General features: G+C 36.4%; 2 protein-coding genes across 3 annotated transcripts in view; one reads left to right on the top strand and one right to left on the bottom strand.

Moving 5' to 3' along the window:
* Positions 1 to 21,114, bottom strand: part of IPO8 (importin 8) — a 94,837-nt gene that overhangs the window by 52,552 nt on the left and 21,171 nt on the right. For both annotated transcript variants that reach the window (XM_044229022.1, XM_044229023.1), the window contains 10 exons: positions 20,285 to 20,379; positions 19,578 to 19,662; positions 17,401 to 17,535; positions 15,702 to 15,801; positions 12,307 to 12,383; positions 11,905 to 12,021; positions 10,973 to 11,062; positions 9,347 to 9,512; positions 8,217 to 8,377; positions 7,251 to 7,376 (listed from right to left, as the gene is read on the bottom strand). In XM_044229022.1, coding sequence (XP_044084957.1) covers positions 7,251 to 7,376; positions 8,217 to 8,377; positions 9,347 to 9,512; positions 10,973 to 11,062; positions 11,905 to 12,021; positions 12,307 to 12,383; positions 15,702 to 15,801; positions 17,401 to 17,535; positions 19,578 to 19,662; positions 20,285 to 20,379 — 1,152 coding nt within the window. The remainder of the gene's footprint in view (positions 1 to 7,250; positions 7,377 to 8,216; positions 8,378 to 9,346; positions 9,513 to 10,972; positions 11,063 to 11,904; positions 12,022 to 12,306; positions 12,384 to 15,701; positions 15,802 to 17,400; positions 17,536 to 19,577; positions 19,663 to 20,284; positions 20,380 to 21,114) is intronic.
* LOC122892467 (NADH dehydrogenase [ubiquinone] 1 subunit C1, mitochondrial-like) lies at positions 13,167 to 13,645 on the top strand. The gene has a single exon (XM_044229024.1). It carries the CDS (start codon positions 13,204 to 13,206, stop codon positions 13,432 to 13,434), a length of 231 nt encoding a protein of 76 aa, XP_044084959.1. The 5' UTR covers positions 13,167 to 13,203; the 3' UTR covers positions 13,435 to 13,645.

Here is a 21,114-nt window from a genome sequence, read left to right as displayed (position 1 = left end):
ATGGAAAGAACCTAGATGTCCATCACCAGATGAATGGATAAAGAAGATGTGGTATATATATACAATGGAATACTAAGCAACCATCAAAAAAACCCAAAATCTTGCCATTTGCAATGATGTGGATGGAACTAGAGGGTATTATGCTTAGCAAAATAAGTCAATTAGAGAAAAACAATTATTATATGAGATCTCTGATATGAGGAATTTGAGATGTAGGGTGGGGGATCGTTGGAGAGGTAGGGAGAGAAAAAATGAAACAAGATGGGATTGAAAAGGAGACAAATCATAAGAGACTCTTGGGCGCCTGGGTGGCTCAGTGGGTTGAGCCGCTGCCTTCGGCTCAGGTCAGGATCTCAGGGTCCTGGGATCGAGTCCCACATCAGGCTCTCTGCTCGGCAGGGAGCCTGCATCCTCCTCTCTCTCTCTGCCTGCCTCTCTGCCTACTTGTAATCTCTCTCTGTCAAATAAATAAATAAAATCTTTAAAAAAAAAAATCATAAGAGACTCTTAATCTCACAAAACAAACTGAGGGTTGCAGGGGGTAGGGGGTTAGGGAGAGGATGGCTGGGTTATGAACATTGGGGAGGGTATGTGCTACGGTGAGTGCTGTGAAATATGTAAGCCTGATACTTCACAGACCAGTACCCCTGGGGCAAATAACACATTACAGAGTAGTAAAAAAAGAAAAAAAAAATATATATATATATATATTAGAAGAAAGGAAAAGAGGTTGTGTATAATCCTGAAGATGGAAAATGACTCAATGCACAGAAATCAGAAATAAATATATCAAAGCACTTCATTTCAAAAATGAGTATCTGCATGGAGTAGGGGGAAATCAAACATAAATGAAAAATGGAGGGAATTATTTTTAAATAGTATCACAAAGATCAAATTCCCTTCCATGAAATCAAATCAACAGAAAAAAAAAAAAGGCAAAGGTTATAAAAAAAGAAATATAAACAGACCTTAAGCTTTTAACAAGATGTTCACTCAAATACATGGGAAGAGTACAAATTCTAAGCCCCAGATTACCACTTTTCACCTATCAGACTGGTAATGATCAAAAAGTATGTGACTGGGAAGAGAGACACTGCTGTCCATTGATTTGTGAAGTGTAAGTTGGCCAAGTCAGCAGTATCTCTCAAGCTTACTCATACATATATCCTTTGACCTAACAATTCCACTTCAAGGACTTTGCTCTCCAGATATTATTACCTGTGCAAATGACATGTAAAAGGCCACTAACTACAGTAATGTTTGTGATCAGTATCCACCAAGGCTCCATTTATGGACAGTTAAAGGGGCAGTTAACTTATATTCATTAATGAGGGACCAGTTGAATACCCCTGACATAGCATATAAAGGAATATTATGCAACTACTAAAAATATTTAACATTAGTGACTCATATGGAAGGATCACCAAGATACAATTCAAAAATGGCAGATAAAAACTGTATGTTATTGGGAATGCATTGCTATTGGGAATGCTACTGCTCTAGCAGTATATACATTTTAACAATGTTTATTCTTCCAATCCAGGAGCATGGAATGCTCTTTCATCTTTTTGTGTTTTCTTTAATTTCTCTCATGAGTGTCTGTAGCCCCTCAAGTACAGATCCTTTACCTCTTTGGTTAGGTTTATTCCCAGGTGTCTTGTGGTTCTTGGTGCTATAGTAAATGGAATCAATTCTTTCATTTCCCTTTCTATATTTTCATTGTTAGTGTATAAGAAAGCAACTGATTTCTGTACATTGATTTTGTATCCTACCACATTACTGAATTGCTGTATGAGTTCTAGTAGTTTGGGGATGGAGTCTTTTGGGTTTTCCAAATAAAGTATCATGTCATCTGTGAAGACAGAGAGTTTGACTTCTTCACTGCTAATTTGAATACCTCTTATCTCTTTTTGTTGTCTGATTGCTGTTGCTAGGACTTCTAATACTATGCTGAACAACAGTGGTGAGAGTGGGCATCCTTGTCATGTTCCTGATCTCAAAGGGAAGGAAGGCTGTCAACTTTTCCCCATTGAGGATGGTATTCGTTGTGGGATTTTCATAGATAGATTTTATGAAGTTGAGGAATGTTCCCTCTATCCCTATACTTTGAAGCGCTTTAATCAGGAATGGATGCTGTATTGTCAAATACTTTTTCTGCATCAATTGAGAGGACCATGTGGTTTTTCTCTCTTCTCTTATTGATTTGTTCTATCACATTGATTGATTTGCAAATGTTGAACCACTCTTGCATCCTGGGGATAAATCCCACCTGGTCACAGTGGATAATCTTTTTAATGTACTGTTGGATCCTATTAGCTGGGATCTTGTTGAGAATCTTAGCACCCATATTTGTCAGGGATATTGGTCTGAATTTCCCCCTTCTAAGACTCCTTGGTGGGGTCTTTGCCTGGTTTGGGGATCAGTGTAATGCCAGCTTCATAGAGAGTCTGGAAGTTTTCCTTCTGCTTCAGTTGTTTGAAACAGCTTCAGGAGAATAGGTATTATTTCTTCTTTGAATGTTTGGTAGAATTTTCCAGGGAATCCGTCAGGTCCTGGGCTCTTGTTTTTTGGGAAGTTTTTGATCCCTGCTTCAATCTTGTTACTATTCAGGTTGTCAATTTCTTCCTGATTCAGCTTTGGAAGTTTATAGGTTTCCAGGAAGGCATACATTTCATCTAGGTTGCTTAACTTAATGGCATATAACTGTAGATAATAATTTCTGATGATTGTTTCTATGTCCTTGATGTTTGCTGTGATCGCTCCCTTTTCATTCATAATTTCACTGGCATTTTTCAAAGAGCTGGAACAACTCTAAATTTGTATGGAACCAGAAGAGACTCCGAATTGCTAAGGAAATGTTGAAAAAGAAAAACAAAACTGGGGGCCTCATATTGCCTGATTTCAAGCTTTACTACAAAGCTGTGATCACCAAAACAGCATGGTACTGACACAAAAACAGACACATAGACCAGTGGAACAAAGTAGAGAGCCCAGATAACCCTCAACTCTCAACTCTATGGGCAAATAATCTTTGACAAAACAGGAAAAAACAAACAGTGGAAAAAAAGACAGTTGCTTCAATAAATGTGCTGGGAAAATTGGACAGCTATGTGTAGAAGAATGAAACTCAACCATTCGCTTACACCATACACAGTGATAAACTCAAAATGGATAAAAGACGTCTACGTGAGGCAGGAATCTATCAAAATCCTAGAGGAGAACACAGGCAGTAACGTCTTCGACATTGGCCACAGCACCTTTTTCCAAGATATGTTTCCAAAGGCAAAGGAAACAAAAGCGAAAATGAACTTTTGGAACTTTATCAAGATCAAAAGCTTCTGCACAGCAAAGAAAACAGTCAAAAAAACAAAGAGGCAACCCACTGAATGGAAGAAGATATTCACAAATGACACTACAAAGGGCTGATATCCAAAATCTACAAAGAACTTCTCAAACTCAACACACACAAAACAGATAATCATGTCAAAAAGTGGGCAGAAGACAGGAATAGACTTCTCCAATGAAGACATACAAATGGCTAACAGACACATGAAAAAATGTTCATCATCATTAGCCATCAGGGAGATTCAAATCAAAACCACATTGAGATACCACCTTACACCAGTTAGGATGGCCAAAATTAACAAAACAGTAAACCACAAGTGTTGGAGAGGATGTGGAAAAGGGGGAACCCTCTTACACTGTGGGAATGCAAGCTGGTGCAGCCACTTTGGAAAACATTGTGGAGATCTCAAAAACTTAAAAATAGAGCTACCCTTTGACCCTGCAATTGCACTAGTGGGTATTTACCCAAAGATACAGATGTAGTGAAAAGAAGGGTCCTCTGTATGAATGGCTGCAGTCACCAAACTGTGGAAAGAACCAAGATGCCCTTCAACGGACAAATGGATAAAGACAATATGGTTCACATATACAATTGAATATTATGCCTCCATCAGAAAGGATGAATATCCAATTTTTGTATCAACATGGATGGGACTGGAGGAAATTATGCTGAGTGAAATAAGTCAAGCAGAGAGAGTCAAGTACCATATGGTTTCACTTACTTGTGGAGCATAGGGAGTAACACAGAGGACATGGGGAGATGGAGAGGAGGAGTGAGTTGGGGGAAATTGGAGGGGGAGAAGAACCATGACAGACTGTGGACTCTGAGAAACAAAACTGAGGGTTTTGGAGGGGAGGGGGATGGAGAGTTGGGTGAGCCTGGTGGTGGGTATTGCAGAGGGCATGGACTGCATTGGAGCACTGGGTGTGGTGCATAAACAATGAATTTTGGAACACTGAAAAGAAATAAAATAAAATTTTAAAAAACCAAAACTTTATGCTATTTTATTTTCATAAAAGACAGATATACTTTTGCTTAGCTATACAACAGAAAAAAATCTTTGGAAGGATACAAAGACCTCATTAGGGAGCTACCTCCAGAGAGAACTAGATCTGGGGAGCTGAAGGAGAAAGTGAATTTTCACTGTCTTTTCACACCTTTTGGATTTTTCAACATACATTGTACTAAATATTTTTTAAGTAAATAAAAATTAAACTCCATCATGGGTTACATTTTTCATCTGAGCCTCCTATTTCAAGTTTGGGGCATATTCTCTGAATATTCAGTTTTAAAGTACTGTATTAAATAATCAGCGTATGTTGCCATCATGGACACGAAGCCATGAGAACGGCTGCCAGTTGTAAATAATTGATATGCTTATTTATCACTGCATACCCCTGAAAACCAGCCCTGGAAAGATATATGTGCAGTAACATTATCTGGAAGAATATACAATAAATGCTAACAACTGTTAAAAAAATAAATAGAAAAAAAATAAAGTATAGTCTTAAAGTTCAAATGCTCCAAAATTCTCCCAGTTTACAAATTTGTCAATATATTTAAAACCATTAAAGCAAAACTGCATATGCATAAGCATCTGGTTTAAATTTCTAATTCTGTTCTGCATACATTAAGTGTTTGTACATGTATTCATACACAAGTGATTTTTTCCTTTTAAGGAAGGATTCTTCTCAATGTTTGCTTTTAATAAGTCAAAGTTCAAGATCAGAACAGGCAGTCAGGAGACCAAGATTCCAGCCCTTGTTTTGCCTCTAATTATCTATGATCTTGGTAAAGCCACTTACTAAAGGCTTTCAGTTTTTTATTTTTTTTCATCTGTAGGTAAGAAAGCTGGATTTGATTAGTGCTTCTCAACTTTAAACCATGCCTCCTTTGATAATCACAGTAAGTTCACATCTCCTTTACTTGAAATGCAAAATAAATTTAACATCAAAAGTAAAAAAATTAACAGGAAAGGTAAAATACAATTTTACTTTCAAACTGATCCTGCTGCTCATTTTTTTTCCTGAGGCTCATTTTACTACTGCCTATCCTCCACACACATATACTCTGTAATCTGGACTAGGGGATTTCTCAGGTATCGTCAAATTTAAAATACAAATTCTGCATATACGGCAAAAGAATTATCCTCAAGTATACTTGTTCTAATTTAACTTGGAGCATTTCACTGTTCTGAATGGGCCATACAATTTTAACAAAGATACAAAAATAAACAAAATAACGAACATGGAAGTAAAAATTCACATTTAGCCTTTTAGGCGAAGGAGGCCTGCCCAGGAGAAGACTATCAAAACTGCTTTTAAGAATCTGGTAATCAGGGGGGCACATGGGTGGCTCAGTGGGTTAAGCCTCTGCCTTCGGCTCAGGTCATGATCTCAGGGTCCTGGGATCGAGTCCTGCATCGGGTTCTCTGCACAGTAGGGAGCCTGCTTCCCCCTCTCTCTCTGCCTACTTATGATCTCTGTCTGTCGAATAAAGAAAAATCTTTAAAAACAAACAAACAAAAAAAGAATCTGGTAATCAGGGCACCTGGATGGCTCAGTCATGAAGTGTCTGCTTCAGCTTAGGTCATGATCCCAGGGTCCTTGGGATCAAGCCCCTCATTGGGCTCCCTGCTCAGTCGAAAGCCTGCTTCTCTCCCTCTCCCACTCCCCCTACTTGTGTTCCCTCTCTCACTCTCTGTCAAATAAACAAATAAAATCTTTTAAAATAAAAAAAAATTAAAAAAAAAAAAAAGAATCTGGTAATCTTCCATTGGTACATGATAAACACGGGATAAATCAACAGCCACAGGGTTTAACAATGCTATTTAAAGAACTGGCACCTGCTTCCTAAGTCACACTGTACGAAACAGGAGCTTCCGCCATTGCTGAGCAAGTCTGCTTACGCTCACAGAAGTAACAAACCCAAATCTGATTTAAGGAGAGACTATGTAATGCTTGGGAAGGACAGCAGAAGGTCTCAGGTGGAGATGAATGGATATAGTATCAGAATAATCTGACTATAAATCCAAAAGTCTGTGGCAGTGAGCAGATTCCTCAATACTACCTGAACTTGTTTTCCACTTCTGCACAAGGACACCATCAATTTACCTGCTCTAGTGATCTCAAAGTAACATTAGTAAAATTCTATCCGCTAACACAGGGGAAAGCTCTTAACTGTCTGCACAAATTCTTTTCTCAATATTCTTCTGGAATTAAGTTTAGGAAAGATTCTTTTCCCAATATTCTTCTGGAATTCAGTTCAGGAAAGAAAGCTCTTCTTCCCTTCCATTCTCATGATGGTTGTTACCTTCGAATTTTATTCCATTATTTAATAATTGCCACTGTGAATGAATTGCTATCTCTATCAAGAAGACTAGACTGTGGGACGCCTGGGTGGCGCAGTTGGTTGGACGACTGCCTTCGGCTCAGGGCGTGATCCTGGAGTCCCGGGATCGAGTCCCACATCAGGCTCCCAGCTCCATGGGGAGTCTGCTTCGCTCTCTGACCTTCTCCTCGCTCATGCTCTCTCTCACACTCTCTCTCTCTCAAATAAATAAATAAAATCTTAAAAAAAAAAAAAAAAAAGAAGAAGACTAGACTGTGGGTTCCACAAGGCAGAACTCATGTCTTACTCAATTTGATATTCCCCAACAACTTAGTTTAGAACATAGATGTGATAAACGAAACTCAGTTTAGTACAAAGGAATATACTATATATCTTACAACAACATGTTAATATTCCCCCCTTCAATTATTTTAGAATGTTCCTTTGATATTTGAAGGTAATTTTTTAAATCTAGCAAAATAACAAAATAGCTAGTTTAAAGTCATGCCCATTGATCATGTAAATTTCAGTGAATGTTATTAAAATGACATAATAAAACACAAAGAAATCGCACCTCTTTATGATCTTCTACAACTGTCAAGATAGTATCAATAGTATGTAAAATTCCCATAGCCATTACTGTTTTGTCTTCAATTTCTTCATATTCATCACTTTGAAGAACTTTGCCAAATATCTCAGCCTATGAACATAACATATACACATTCAAAAATCAATACTGTAATACCTACCCGTTGCTGTTGTTATAAGTTAATAAAAGGGCAATGGCACTCATCTAGTATCAGCCTTGCTCACACTTAAGTCACACACATTGCTGAGTAAATCAATGATAGAAATGGTCATGTTTTAAATACGGACATTTTTTTCCTAAACTAATCACTAGAGTGGAATATACATTAGTTACAACAATTAGATAGCTCTTTTTTAACTTCTGGTTATCATTAACCAAATAAACCCAAAGTCTGTGAAAAGTGAAATCTAGCAATACTCAAATGAAAAATTTAATAGTAGGTAAAAGACAAAATCAAGAGATTACCAGGAAAATGAAACAAGAGACAGACAGACATGGAAGACAGGAGGAAAAAGGTGGGAAAATTAAAGACTCAGTCCTGACCCAATATCCACTATCAGACTTACAGATCAGGGGGAAAAAAATGGTAGGGAGAAATTACCAAATAAGTATTTCAAGAAGTTGCCCAAAACTGAAAGAAATGAGTTTCCAGATTCAAGCTCAGAAAGTGAATATTTAGAAGGCTCATATCAAAGTACATCATTATAAAATCTCAGAATATTACAGATGAAATAATCTCAATGTTATTAGATTGAAGTCTAATTAACTACAGAAACTAACAACTGTCAGAATTATTAGAGCAAACACTTTCATATTAACATTTCAAATGCTTATAAAACTAAATTCCAAATTATGGAATTTAATTTATTCAGGTAAGTCAAAGCTTTAATTTTTATTATTCAAGGCTGAATTTACATTTTTGAACTAACATAAACCTCTGCCCATTCTTACCAAATGTTGGGTCATATCAACAGCAATTGAGGCTACTTCTTGACTATATTCACATATCATCTTCTGGATGACGTTAGTAACATCATCATTTTCGGTCTCTCTAACAATGTGCAACAGCTCCTGCATGATAGGCCTTACGTGTGGCTTCATATATTCCTTAGCTAATGAAATAAAACAAACAAAAATCAGCAAACATTTAGGCATTCACAAGTGGTTAAAAGAATTAACATGGTCACATGAAGTGACATAGACTAATAGATTCTTGGCAGATACTTGCTCTATGGTAAATAAGACACAAAGCTATACCAAAATGATCTTCACCAATATATCCATCTCCCTGTCAATAATTAGGAGTAATCAATCCTACACATGGGAAAGAACTGTCCTACCCAAAATGCCAAGAACCTTCACTGAGAAATGCTCATTAAACAAATGCTCTATCACCAGCATGACTTATAGGACATATATATGACATCAAGATACAAGCATAAAAAAATCATGTAGATAAAAACTATGCCCAATATTGATGGCGCCCATTCCCCACCACATATCCTTGTACAATGTTCACTGAAACATTGCTGAATGAAAGTAAACTAGGCGCATGTTCTTCATAAAACTGAATTTACTTCCAATGGTTTACCTGAACTTTAAATGATAGTCTTCTAAACAAATAAATGATTTATCTGTGTTATCACTCACTAAAAATAACACTTGCTACTTTCGGAACTAGTAGAATCACAGGATCCTAGAGTGAAAAGGACTCCTGAGACCATCTAGTCCAAACCCCTGAATTTAAATATATGGCTATCTAACCCTTGACACAGCAACCGAGCAGTGGAATCAAAACGAGACACCAGGTCTCTTGATTCCCAGTCTACTCCAGGGCCCAACGGTTACCAACTTATTTCCTAATCTAAAACTTTTCTGGAAACCAGTCAATAAGAAGTCCTAAAAAGAGGAAGAATAAACTCCTATGAAATTTTGAGGGGGCAAAGGTTCAGAAATCTAAACCCTGAACCTTAAGACACCGAGAATCATCCTTACTAGAGAAGTAAGTAAAGCAACTATTTGAGAAGACAATGTAAAAATAAAAATAGAATAAACTTTCTAAAAGGTATTTTTGGCTTTACCTTGTGTCTGATTAGAAATTAATGATTGGAGAGCAAGGGCAGCTTCAACTTTGACAGGCATCTCCTTATCTTCAATCAGGCTCTTCTTTGCCAGTTCAACTGCATTTCTTAGATTAAGCTCATTATGAAACTTCAGAGAACTGAATGCATGAAGTACCCAGCAGGACTATGTTAGAAGAAGTAGTTAAGTAGGGAACTATTAGGATTATGACATTCTATAATAAAATTATGCATAAAGGAACTTCTTACTAAGTAAAATATTATTAACTCTACCAAGTATTATTTGTTTTGGGAGGGTAGCATATTAGCCTCAGTTGCTAACTTCTGGATCTCCCATTTTTTTATTTAAAAAGGCAGTTTTGTAACTTCTAAATTATCTGTATGCATTTTTCACAAGGAAAATAAAATGGAACCAAATTGAAGTGTTTCTGAAAAAAAGAAATCCTGTTCAAGGTTGATAAATACTATGACTCATAATTAATTTGTTATTTAGTTACATGTAAGAGCTACTACAAACCAGTGTTTGACTTTCATTTGCAGGCCTTCACAGCAAACAAATGAAACATTATTTTCCCTTACTAGCATCAGGACTTAGCAAGCTTCCTTTTTTCTTTTCTTTTCTTTTTTTCTTTTTTTTTTTTGCTCATATAAGGTATGAAGAATTTTAAACCTTCTAGAGGTTACCAAATTTTAAACCATTAGACCACAGAATCCTATTATTACTTTAATTCTCTATATACATAAAACATACAAGTAATGGTAATTTGAATCACCAAAGACTTTTTAGCAAGAGAGTTACAATTCACACAGCTGTCAAAGACAACAGCTTACCTATAAAAACACTTATACGCCCTCTCCACCTCTAATCTACGTGTGCCCAGATACTTCTCCAGTGAACATTACCTTCTGTTTATAAAATGCTTTAGTGTGTAAGACACTGTTAACATATGTTCTTTATAGCAAGACATTTTTTGTTCTGATATACTTATAAAGATAAATACTAGGCTCTTGAATTAATGTTCTATTTTTATTTCTCCATAAAAGATATTGATTTTAGAAGTAATATACACTTGGAACATGAATAAGTTTACATGGATTATTATCTTCTCCATTTTCCTAAGGCATAATATCGACCTAATATACGATTTACACTAATCAAGTTTTTAACCAAACTAGAATGTCATGCTGTTTTAGGTACTAAAAATGAATCAGTCTATGAATTTACATTGTATTACTGCTGTAACACCATCCCTCTCCCTGCATGTGTTACAAATGCAGCAAGTAGGGCTAGGGTGAAAATTTAAAGCAGCTGGAATTAAAATCCATAAATCCATTACTTACTAGCTTCTTTTTTATTCAGCTTAGGTGACCATAAGGGACATTCTAATTGACTTCATTTTATCCCAATATATGTTAAAAGGCCATTTTATCCAAAAACATTTTTAAAGCTGTTTTTTTCTGTTGTTGTTTTTGTTTTTTTTTAATAAGCTCTACACCCAGAATGGGGCTCGAACTCATGATCCCTATGTGACTCCAAGATCAAGTCGCATACTCTTCCGATTGAGCTAGCCAGGCACCCCTCAAATGAACACTTTAAGATACATAATGGAAATATGGAAAACTTACTCTGGCCCGAAGGTATCCCAGGTTAGACAACAGTAATGGAAATACATGATTCTGCAGCAACAACTCCATTTGGTCCTTGAATAAAGTCTTCTGTAAGGAAATAGAAATGAAGTTTAAACTTAGCAATGCATTTTCATATAAAAATCACAACCGAATAAAGTACATTTATTATGACTTATGCTTAATATACTTCTATGTATAATTTTATAAAATTATTTGACCTACATATTATGTGGGGGTTTTTTTGTTTTGTTTTGTTTTTTAGAATTTTATTTATTTGACAGAAAGAGATCACAAGTAGGCAGAGAGGCAGGCAAAGAGAGAGGAGGAAGCAGGCTCCCCGCTGAGCAGAGAGCCCGATGTGGGGATCGATCCCAGGACCCTAGGATCATGACCTGAGCCAAAGGCAGAGGCTTTAACCCACTGAGCCACCCAGGTGCCTCCCATATTATGTGTTTTAAAACAAGACAGAAACAGTACCTTACCTATAATTTGACTCTGATTGATTTTTTTTTTTTAAGATTTTATTTATTTGAGAGAGAGCATGAAAGGGGCGAGGGGCAGAGGGAGAAGCTAACTCCCTGCTGAGCAGAGGGCCTGATGTGGGACTTGATCCTAGGACTCCAGGATCATGACCTGAGCTGAAGACAGTTGCTTAACCAACTGAGCCACCCAGGTGCCCCTGACTGATTTTTGTAGCAACACATAACACTAGTCATTTTGTATCCTTTTCTCATACGGTAACAGTTTCATACAGAAAAACTGACAAAAGTGAGATTTTCTTTTTAAATAAAGAAACAGGTGACCGAAAAAAGGACATTTACAGTCAACTCAATTATGCAGAAGAAGTCAGTTTTAAATTGTTCGCTACTTTCATATTCTCTCATTTGACTGTGCTTAAATTAAGTAAATTATATTATGAGTAGCTTGACCTTCAATAAAATATCAGCCAGGGAACCAATCACATGCAGGGCTCCATCTTTCTTCCTTGGATCAAAGTTCGGGTCTGTTAGGATTTGATAACAAAATGCCATCATTTTTGGCAACACCTAGAGAAACAGAGGAATCCATTTTAGTCTATGTGAGGTTTCACTGCCTTACTACTACAGTGCTAAGTGTGATACACAAATTTTTAAAACTGAAGCCATTTTATTGTGTTTTATCAAGCAATTACAATTAAGAAAGCAACCCTTTTCCCTAACTAGGACAGGAAAATATTCAAGTGTTAGATTAAAACAAATAATATAATTTTTTTCAAATAGTAGGGGTATAACTAGTGTCAAAGCAACATAGTCGATCTTTCAACTTTGGATTTAAAAAGAGTAACTGTATACCTCTTTTCTTTTCTTTGCAGCAGTATACAAGAGAGTCTGGGCTGCTGTGGTGGGAGAAGCATAATCTTCAAAAATATCTAAGATTTAAAAGGTTAAACCACATTAGTAAAAATACAATTTCTTATTAAAGATTTTAAACCCAATAGAACACTACTCCAAAACAAAAAAATAAAAAGTGCCCACATACGACCCTGGTTTACAGCATTAAAAAAGTTAAGGATATATCATCAGTGCTCCCATCCACAATAATTATTTATCAATCTCTATATGTTGTCCTTTTAAACAATCACATTAAAGAGAACAATATATATTAGGCATATCCATTTCACTAAGACAAAAATTTATTTAGTGCTTGTTATGTGTCAGGCACTGCTCTAGACTCTGGGGATACAAGGATCAAACAAAAAGGGTTCTCACAGAATTCATAAGGAAGAGAGAGAAACAGATTATACACATACACACACAACAGGTACAATAGGGTAAGGAAAAAGAGAGTGAGGTTATAGAAGAGAGCGAGGTTATATGGAGTGCTAGTTTAAATATGGTGTCAGGGAAAGCGCCTCTATAATTCTCTGCTGGGGTAACACTTAAGCAGAAACTGAATGAAGGAAGGAGAAAACTCTACATGGAAATCTAAAGATAAAGCTTTCCAAACAAAGGAAACTGAAAGTGTAAAAGCCTTGGGGGACTACTAGGTCAGTACTTGGCTCTATCAACAGGCAGATTCAGCAGTACTCAACGGGTATTTTTGAATATGTAACACAACACTTTTAAAACACACAACTGAACATCATGAAAATTTCCAAATGTCAGAACAGGCAGGTATTTGAAAAGTGTCTCATATCATATGTCCATATTTAAGTATAAAAATAAGACCAGGGAGCCGTGCCTAGCAAGATGGCGCTGCCCGCGTTGCTGCGCCAGTTCTCCAAGCTGCTGGCTCCAGCTAAGCTCCCAAGCGGCTCTTCAGAGCGATCAAAGTTCTACGTTCGGGATCCGCCACATGACAAACCTGACTGGCTGAAAGTTGGACTGACCTTGGGCACCTCCGTCTTCTTGTGGATCTATCTCATCAAACAACATAATGAAGATGTTTTAGAGTATAAAAGAAGAAATGGGTTGGAATAAACTATTGAAATACTAATATGGTATGTTCCATAAAGTGATTATACTAGTTCCTTTGGATTCACCAATCTTTTGAGTTGTAAATGTGAAAGAAAAAGTTGTATGTGAATGTATATCAAATCAGCATTTGTGTTTTGCATCATTAAATGAAAAAATAAAAATACTTCTGTATTCTTCAAAAAAAAAAAAAAATAAGACCAAATGTAAGTCTTTGCCAATATATAAAACACAAATGTAATAACACTAATAACTAACAGGTACTGCGGGCCAGACACTATACTCATGAGACTACCTACTGCACCCAGCACTTACTCTTTGGCAGGCACTCTGCTGAGATTTTACAAGCATCGAAAATTCTACTCTAAGCAGTTAAGGAAGTTAGTATACATGTATTAGCCCACTTAATCCTCCCAAGACTATTAATATCGCTGATTTTATAGCTGAAAATAGTGCACCTTAGAGAGGCTAAGTAACTTGCCCACAGACACACAGTGAGTAAGTGACCAAGACAGAATCGTACCCACACTGTCTTAACATCAAGAGCCTGTGCTCTCATAATTTTTACCAAATCTAAAAACATTATTAATGCCAACACATTTAGATAAGAATACCTTGTTCAATAAATAGCTGTAAGTGACAAAAATATCAAAAGAAAACTACATAACTGTATAACTGTTCTTCCCTACAGTTACCCAAAAATATATATATACATATCGAATAGTAGGCACTATATCCTAGTCCACAAAAGAAAATGATTTTTTTCAAAAAAGCATTTGAGTTCATCTTGAACTATCCATATTCTCTTTAATCAATAAAATGCAAATTCTATCAATCAACACTCACAGTTCTTTATTATTATATTTTTGAAACCTGAGATACAGGGTTTTGGAGGGGAGGGGGTTGGGGTAGTGGATATTGTGGAGGGCACGGATTGTATGGAGCACTGGGTGTGGTACATAAACAATGAATTCTGGAACACTGAAAAGAAATTTAAAAAAAATAAATAAAAAATTTTTTAAAAACTGAGATACTATCCTATTTTACATAAAGAGTAAATGAAATAATGGTAGCTTTCTGAACACTAAACAAATACTCTGGCTGTTACAAAAACACACAGGAATTATAGAAAAACTAAACACTAAAATAATGCCTTGAGAAAAGATGAAAGACTGGCTAATCAAAACAAAAGGCATTAGGAAGGGGAAATAATGAATCATGCATATGTGAAATGATTTTCAAAAGGAAACAGTAGAATATAGATATAAGGCAGATGGTAAATACTGTTTCTCCTTCATTTGCCTCTCTGGTACTTGTCCCCAAGAGAAGAGGCACTCCCTTGGTTACTGAACCAACTGATACTAAATACAGAGCACTATAAAAACAACATAACCTAAACATTTAGCCCCTCCACCAGCAGGGCTAACTCAAGTAGCCACAGACACATGGCCCAACAAGGGAAAAGCACTGTGTTGTCACCATCTTCGATGTGCCTGGGGCAGTGCTAGTTTTATCAATTCTTTACTCCAACCTTGATGGAATGGCTACTAGAGCCAAGCACCAGTAGAGGAATGGAGAGATGGAGAAGGGACAGAGAATGCAAAATAAAGCAAATAAACAAGATAAAGCCCCTCCCCTTAAAAAGCACGAAGTTGTAGGAGAAAGAGGTACACAAGTAACATTCTGCTATGTAAAATGCCTGAGTGTTCCATGAAGCAATTAGTTTAGACTGGGGATAAAAGGGAATAAACTCAACCAACCTACACGGTTCAGTAACTAAAGATCCAAATGAAAAGTTACCTCCAAAGAACAGGGTTATGCAGGGATATTCTCACTCTCTGTTGTGGAATACTTAGCCACTAAAATTAAGAAGCATACTAAATTGGGGTGCTCCTGAAATATGCAGAAATCCAAATAATCTCCCAGACTAAGAACAACCCAATCTAGAAATGCGTATCCCAAAAGGTACCAAAAGGGATGGTCTCTCTGGTTCAGCATCATAACAGGAAAAGTTGAAGATGGCTCCCTGACTGCTTCAGCACCCCCAAGAGGGATGAACAAGACAAGCTTTCCATCATCTACATGATAAGGCCTCAAGTCTACTGGCTCAACAGAACATCAAACTCTCATGAGTTTCAGCGTTTATCAGGCAATGCAGAACTTTCAGAATTTAATAAAGTAATAAAATCTGCTTAAAAGTTATAGTACTCTATAAAGAGTTATAGTACTCTACATTTGCAGGAACTGGTGAGGAATAAAATCATCTCAATTACCAAATTTCATCCTTATGTACTCATATGGGTCTTCTTGCCACAGCTCTTCATCCTCATCTTTGTAACACATCACAGAAAAAATTACATCTTCGGAGATATTCTGAGAAGAAACAAAACAACAAATGGGCTTTGGGCTATTCAAATTTGGAGAATATTAAACATAGTTACTGACAGTCTTTATGATGTTAGTTTTCCAGACTGTTACATTAATCTTGTGGTAAGCTTGCTCTGACTGAGGGGAAAGCAGGAAAGCAAGAGTTGGGGGGAGCAGGGGAGAAAGAGTTAAACTTGAGATTGTTTTTAAACAATAAATGATTAAAAGTATAGGGAAAGAGGTGAATGGAAATGCTGTTCTTTGAAGCAACAGCAGCGATAATAAAGTTTTACTAACAAATCAATATTAAACACACCTTAATTGTTTAAGGAAGAAAAGTAAGTATCAAGCCAAGGTTATATTGTGAACATTTTTTTGGCCATAAATGTCAATGAACCAGCAATATTAAAATTTCTTTTCCTCCTCCATTTTCAAAAAAATTTCCTACTCTAGAAATGTAGATTTCAGTGGGGGAAAAAATGGTATCAATAGCCTCTGTGTACACTGCTGCTAAAGCTCTACTAAGCCTGTTTATGCTTTAACAACTACAAATGTAAAAATGGAATCATCTCTTCTCACTTTTTCCAAATTAAATTCTAGGAGAAAAAATTCAACCGAGGGACTGGACTTTTCTTATTCCTACATTTCAGCAATGTAAAAAATAAGGCCATAGGCATTAAGAAAAAAAATCCACTCTTAATTTGTAACAACATAGTATATAAAATGAAATGGTATCTTTATTAATGGCAAAGAAACTACCACTATTTGATCCAGGGTATTAGACAAATATTATTAAGATGTCCAAAGAAAATAATACAAAAATATTATATTTATAAGACTAGCAATAAGGTAACACTAAACAAGTTGTTTTTGTCTATTGTTTGGTGTCTATCCTGGACACCAAAGGCAAAGTAAACGAATTTATTTTCCTTTTTAGATACTATCACAGAGATTATAGAATTTAAGAAATCTTAGTTTGAGAGGGAAAAAAATTCAGTTCTTAGCCTCTTTGAATTACCCAAAATTATCTATATGCAAATAAGAATTTATTTATTAATGGGCAATATTTTCATCCTCATTTGTTCTTTAATTAAACAATGATGCTGAATTCTATCTTTAAGTAAGCAACTGATAGAAAAACAGAAAACTTCTAACTTAATCCCCAAAGAGAGATAAAAATCTTGTTATACAAAAGAAAATGATCTTGTTTCATTTCCTGCAAAATAATAACAACTTAGTATTAAGCCTTGGTGACTCTTTTCAAAATGTTATCACATAAAATGCCACATGTGAGCCTAGCAACCTTTAGATAATAAGGATAGAAAAATATTACCTGACTAAACAGAAGGGAAACTGAGGCTGAATGAGACTCCAAGCAAGACCAACTGAATCCAGGTCTTACAACTCATTAAATGTGTAGGTATCACTCTTCTCAAATACTTAAATTTCGAAGCCCATCATATCAGATATAAAACTGCATGCATTTGAAATTAGTCATGGAAATAAAATATATTAAATATATAATACAGCATTACTAGCTTACCTTGTCTGGAGAACCTAACTTAACCACAGGAAAATCTTGGAGAGCAATTCCCTGACACTAACCTGTATGTGTGGCTTCATCTGCTTCCAGGTGACAGAATGAACAATCCCTTGATTAAGATAGTTGAATGCTTGTTGAAGAACACGGGGAGCTACATACTCTTTCTGTCTATATTGGTCTAAAATTTTTAGTAGTACCTACAGGAAAAGAGGGAAAAAAAGTTCAGGAGAACATAAATAACTTAAAGGTTAAGGGGAGGGGCATTTTAGGTGTGACATAAAACCCAGAATCCATAGAGATTTAAAAAAAAAAAAAAAACAGATTTTTGGGGGAAATCAACATCTTGCAAGAAAATTCACAGTTTTAATTATTAGACAGGTCCATATTGAACTGAAGGGTGTCTCACTGTAATTCCCAGCCACTTGTCCCACTTCTAACCAACTTTATCAAAGTTGTCAGAAGTCCTGCCATCACCTCGATGCCCTGTCTGCAATGCAAGCTACAAGTGGATGCTACTGCACACGGTTTTTCCTAAGACCACTGTGGCCTCTATGGGGTGGAGGTGGTGGGAGAGGAGAAACAGCTAAGAGGAGCATAGTTTTTTGTAAGAGAACAATTTTTAAATACTAGGAATGTATAGGAAGAAATGGCTTAGACATGAATGAAAGGCTATGAAATCTGAAAGTGTATATATGTACAACGTACACACGTTTAGGTGGCACCGGAAAAACTGGGCTGAGCACACTTCAAGAGGGCATCAACTTTAGGATGCTTAATGAGTTTAACAGCCATGGAAATAGCAGAAGACAGAGCTGACCCGCTTCCTGATTATCCTAGTTTCCACAGAGAACGGCTGAACAGATCATTTTATTCACTAACTTTGACTAGTTCATTAACAGATCATTATTCACTAATTTTCCCCATCGACTGCCTTGTGGGCCAACAAAGTAATCTGTGAGAAAATTACAGCCATAGCTTTCCTGAATTGTTGCAAGGTACTTTCTTAGAAACAATCATCCATAAAAGGAATTTAACTTGGTATCACTGACAATAAAGAAGATTAATATGCACAGATTTATACAAATCTAGAAACACCCTCTATACTGTTAATGGCCTTTACTATGTTTAATTAATCCTGGCTTCCTTGTTGCAGTCTTGATACAGCCAGTGCTTGAATAGTTATTAAACTTCATTTGTTGAAATATAAACAAAAATGGGACTTAAATGGCAATACAGGTCTACCAATCTTCACACCCAAATGTCCTCTGTAGGCTTTTTTTTTTTTTTTTTTAAGATTTTTTATTTAGAAAGAGACACAGCAAGAGAGGGAACACAGCCGGGGGAGTTGAAGAGGGAGAAGCAGGCCTCCTGCTGAGCAGGGAGCCCGATGCGGGGCTCGATCCCAGAATCCTGGGACCATGACCCGAGCTGAAGGCAGACACTTAATAACTGAGCCAACCAGGCACCCCATGTAGGTTTTAAATATTAATACCAACTTGGATTATTTCTCAAGAACTATTTTCACTGAACAAAATGGTTTCCAAACTTCCACAAAAATATGTGGTAAGCTCTCAGCTGAAGGTCTTAACTTCTGAGTTCCATCCCTCTTGAAACAGATCAATCCATCACATAAATCTTCTGATATAAAAGCTTAGAACAAAGAGGAGAGGATCAAAGGAGTAGACAGTAAGAAACCTATAAGAGGTCAGAAAGTTAACAGACAAACCCAATCTAAGCACTGGGCACTGTGACATCAGAATCAACAAACTTAAAAGGTCTGAGTCTAGCATCCAGGAGTTTGGAAGGGCACTTCCAAACTTTTAGAACCAGTGGAAGCTGCCCTGGGATATCTGGTTCTAAAAGTGACTGCACTATATTAGATTCCCAGAGCTGCCACTTCATCCCCTATTAATATATAATGTATTAATATGTTCACAGTCTACTTTTAAATGCATAGAAATGACTTAACTACTTTCTTTTTTGTTTAAAGATTTTATTTATTTATTTGAGAGAGGGAGAGTGTGTGCAAGAGAGAGCACGAGTTGCAGGAGGGGGCAGGGAGAAAAGAAGCAGCAGACTCTCCACTGAGCAGGGAACCCGAGCAGGGCTCAATCCGGGGACTCCAGAATCATGACCTTAGCCAAAGGTAGACACTTAACCGACTGTGCCACCCCCGTGCCCTAACTTAACTACTTTCAATAATAACTGTCCTTCCATTTAAAAAGCATAGTTTTATTACCTGCTGAATTCCCACTGCATAGGTTTTCAAAAAGAATTCAGAAAATTCAAAGTATTCTTTTGTGACATTTCCTGGGCTTCCATATCTTAAAATACAAAGAGAAAACGTTTAAATATTACAAATTATTTTTTTAAAAAAGCGTGCTCACTAGTTTAAATATGGTCCCTTGCTAAAAGATCTATTTGGGCAGAAAACTAACACTTTCCCCTTTTCCACAATCCCCAAGATGAAATCATGATGACCTTTCTGGCCATTTAGACTCTGGCCCATAATTAAACCCACCTACTTAACCAAGAGCTTCTAAAGAGCACATTTTACAAATAAAAATTATATCTGACTTTTTTTTAAATAAATGTTTCTATAATTCAATTTAACTAACTTTCTTATGGAGCTGAGTAGCCATGTACCTTCTTGTACAATTCCTACAGATTTCCAATGAACGAAACAAGGTCATTTCTCCATTCTTTTTCACAGAACAGAAAGATCCAGAGAAGACTGTCCACATCGTTATGATCTCAAAGCCAACTATCACAGTTAAGCCTACCTTAAAACAGAGGGTGACTTTTTTTTTTTTTTTTTTTTGGCCCACTATGGCTTTTAAAGAAAAATAACAATTCACTGTGGAGTATCAAGGGACCCATCCAGTTTTATTACATCCAATACTGAAATATTGATCATAAGATCGTAGATCTGATGAACTAAATTACCGCTCAAAGAGACGAGCTACAATGTGCAGTGCCCATTTCTTACACTTCCACCAGACTAGTTCCGGTCTATCATCCTCATCGATCTGCAGAGTCTCCTAAGAGGACAGAAACACTCAGATTAAATTTCCGAATAAAACGGTTTATTCAAACAACAAAGGCAGAATAAATTTTTTTATACATTAAGTAATATTACACAAGTTAGACTGCAAATGCATATTCTTACTTATAGATTGCTACACAGGAATTAAACAAGCAAAGCAGGGCCATCTGGGTGGCTCAGTGGGTTAAGCCTCCGCCTTCAGCTCAGGTCATGATCTCAGGGTCCTGGGATCGAGCCCCACATCGCCCTCTCTGCTCAGCATGGAGCCTGCTTCCCCCTTTCTCTCTGCCTGCCTCTCTGCCTACTTGTGATCTCTCTCTGTGTGTCAAATAAATAAATAAAATCTTTTAAAGTTATGAAAAAAAAAATACACAAGCAAAGCAAATTTCAACTAACTAATGCTGTTGTTCACATTTATCGCCTATCTTCAAAAGGCCCAAATAAGTGAGAAACAAAATACAAACCACCACATCCCTTGAGGAAACTCTGGGACAACAAAAAGGTTTTATATCTTTAACTGGGTAATAGTAACACAGGTGTATATTTGTCAAAATTCACTTATCTGTTCCCTACATTCTGTATATTTTGTATATAAAGTAAACCCCAACATAATTTGTCCCAAGATACAGATAAAAGAAAGAATACTGCACATTTGAAGACAAACTTAAATTTTAAAATATGTAACTTAATTTAGTTATTTTGACTAGTTATTGAGTTAATTTGATAAGTG

The sequence above is a fragment of the Neovison vison genome, chromosome 12 (genome assembly GCF_020171115.1).
Source record: "Neovison vison isolate M4711 chromosome 12, ASM_NN_V1, whole genome shotgun sequence".
Lineage (NCBI taxonomy): Eukaryota > Metazoa > Chordata > Mammalia > Carnivora > Mustelidae > Neogale > Neogale vison.
This window is presented reverse-complemented; position numbering and strand designations above follow the sequence as displayed.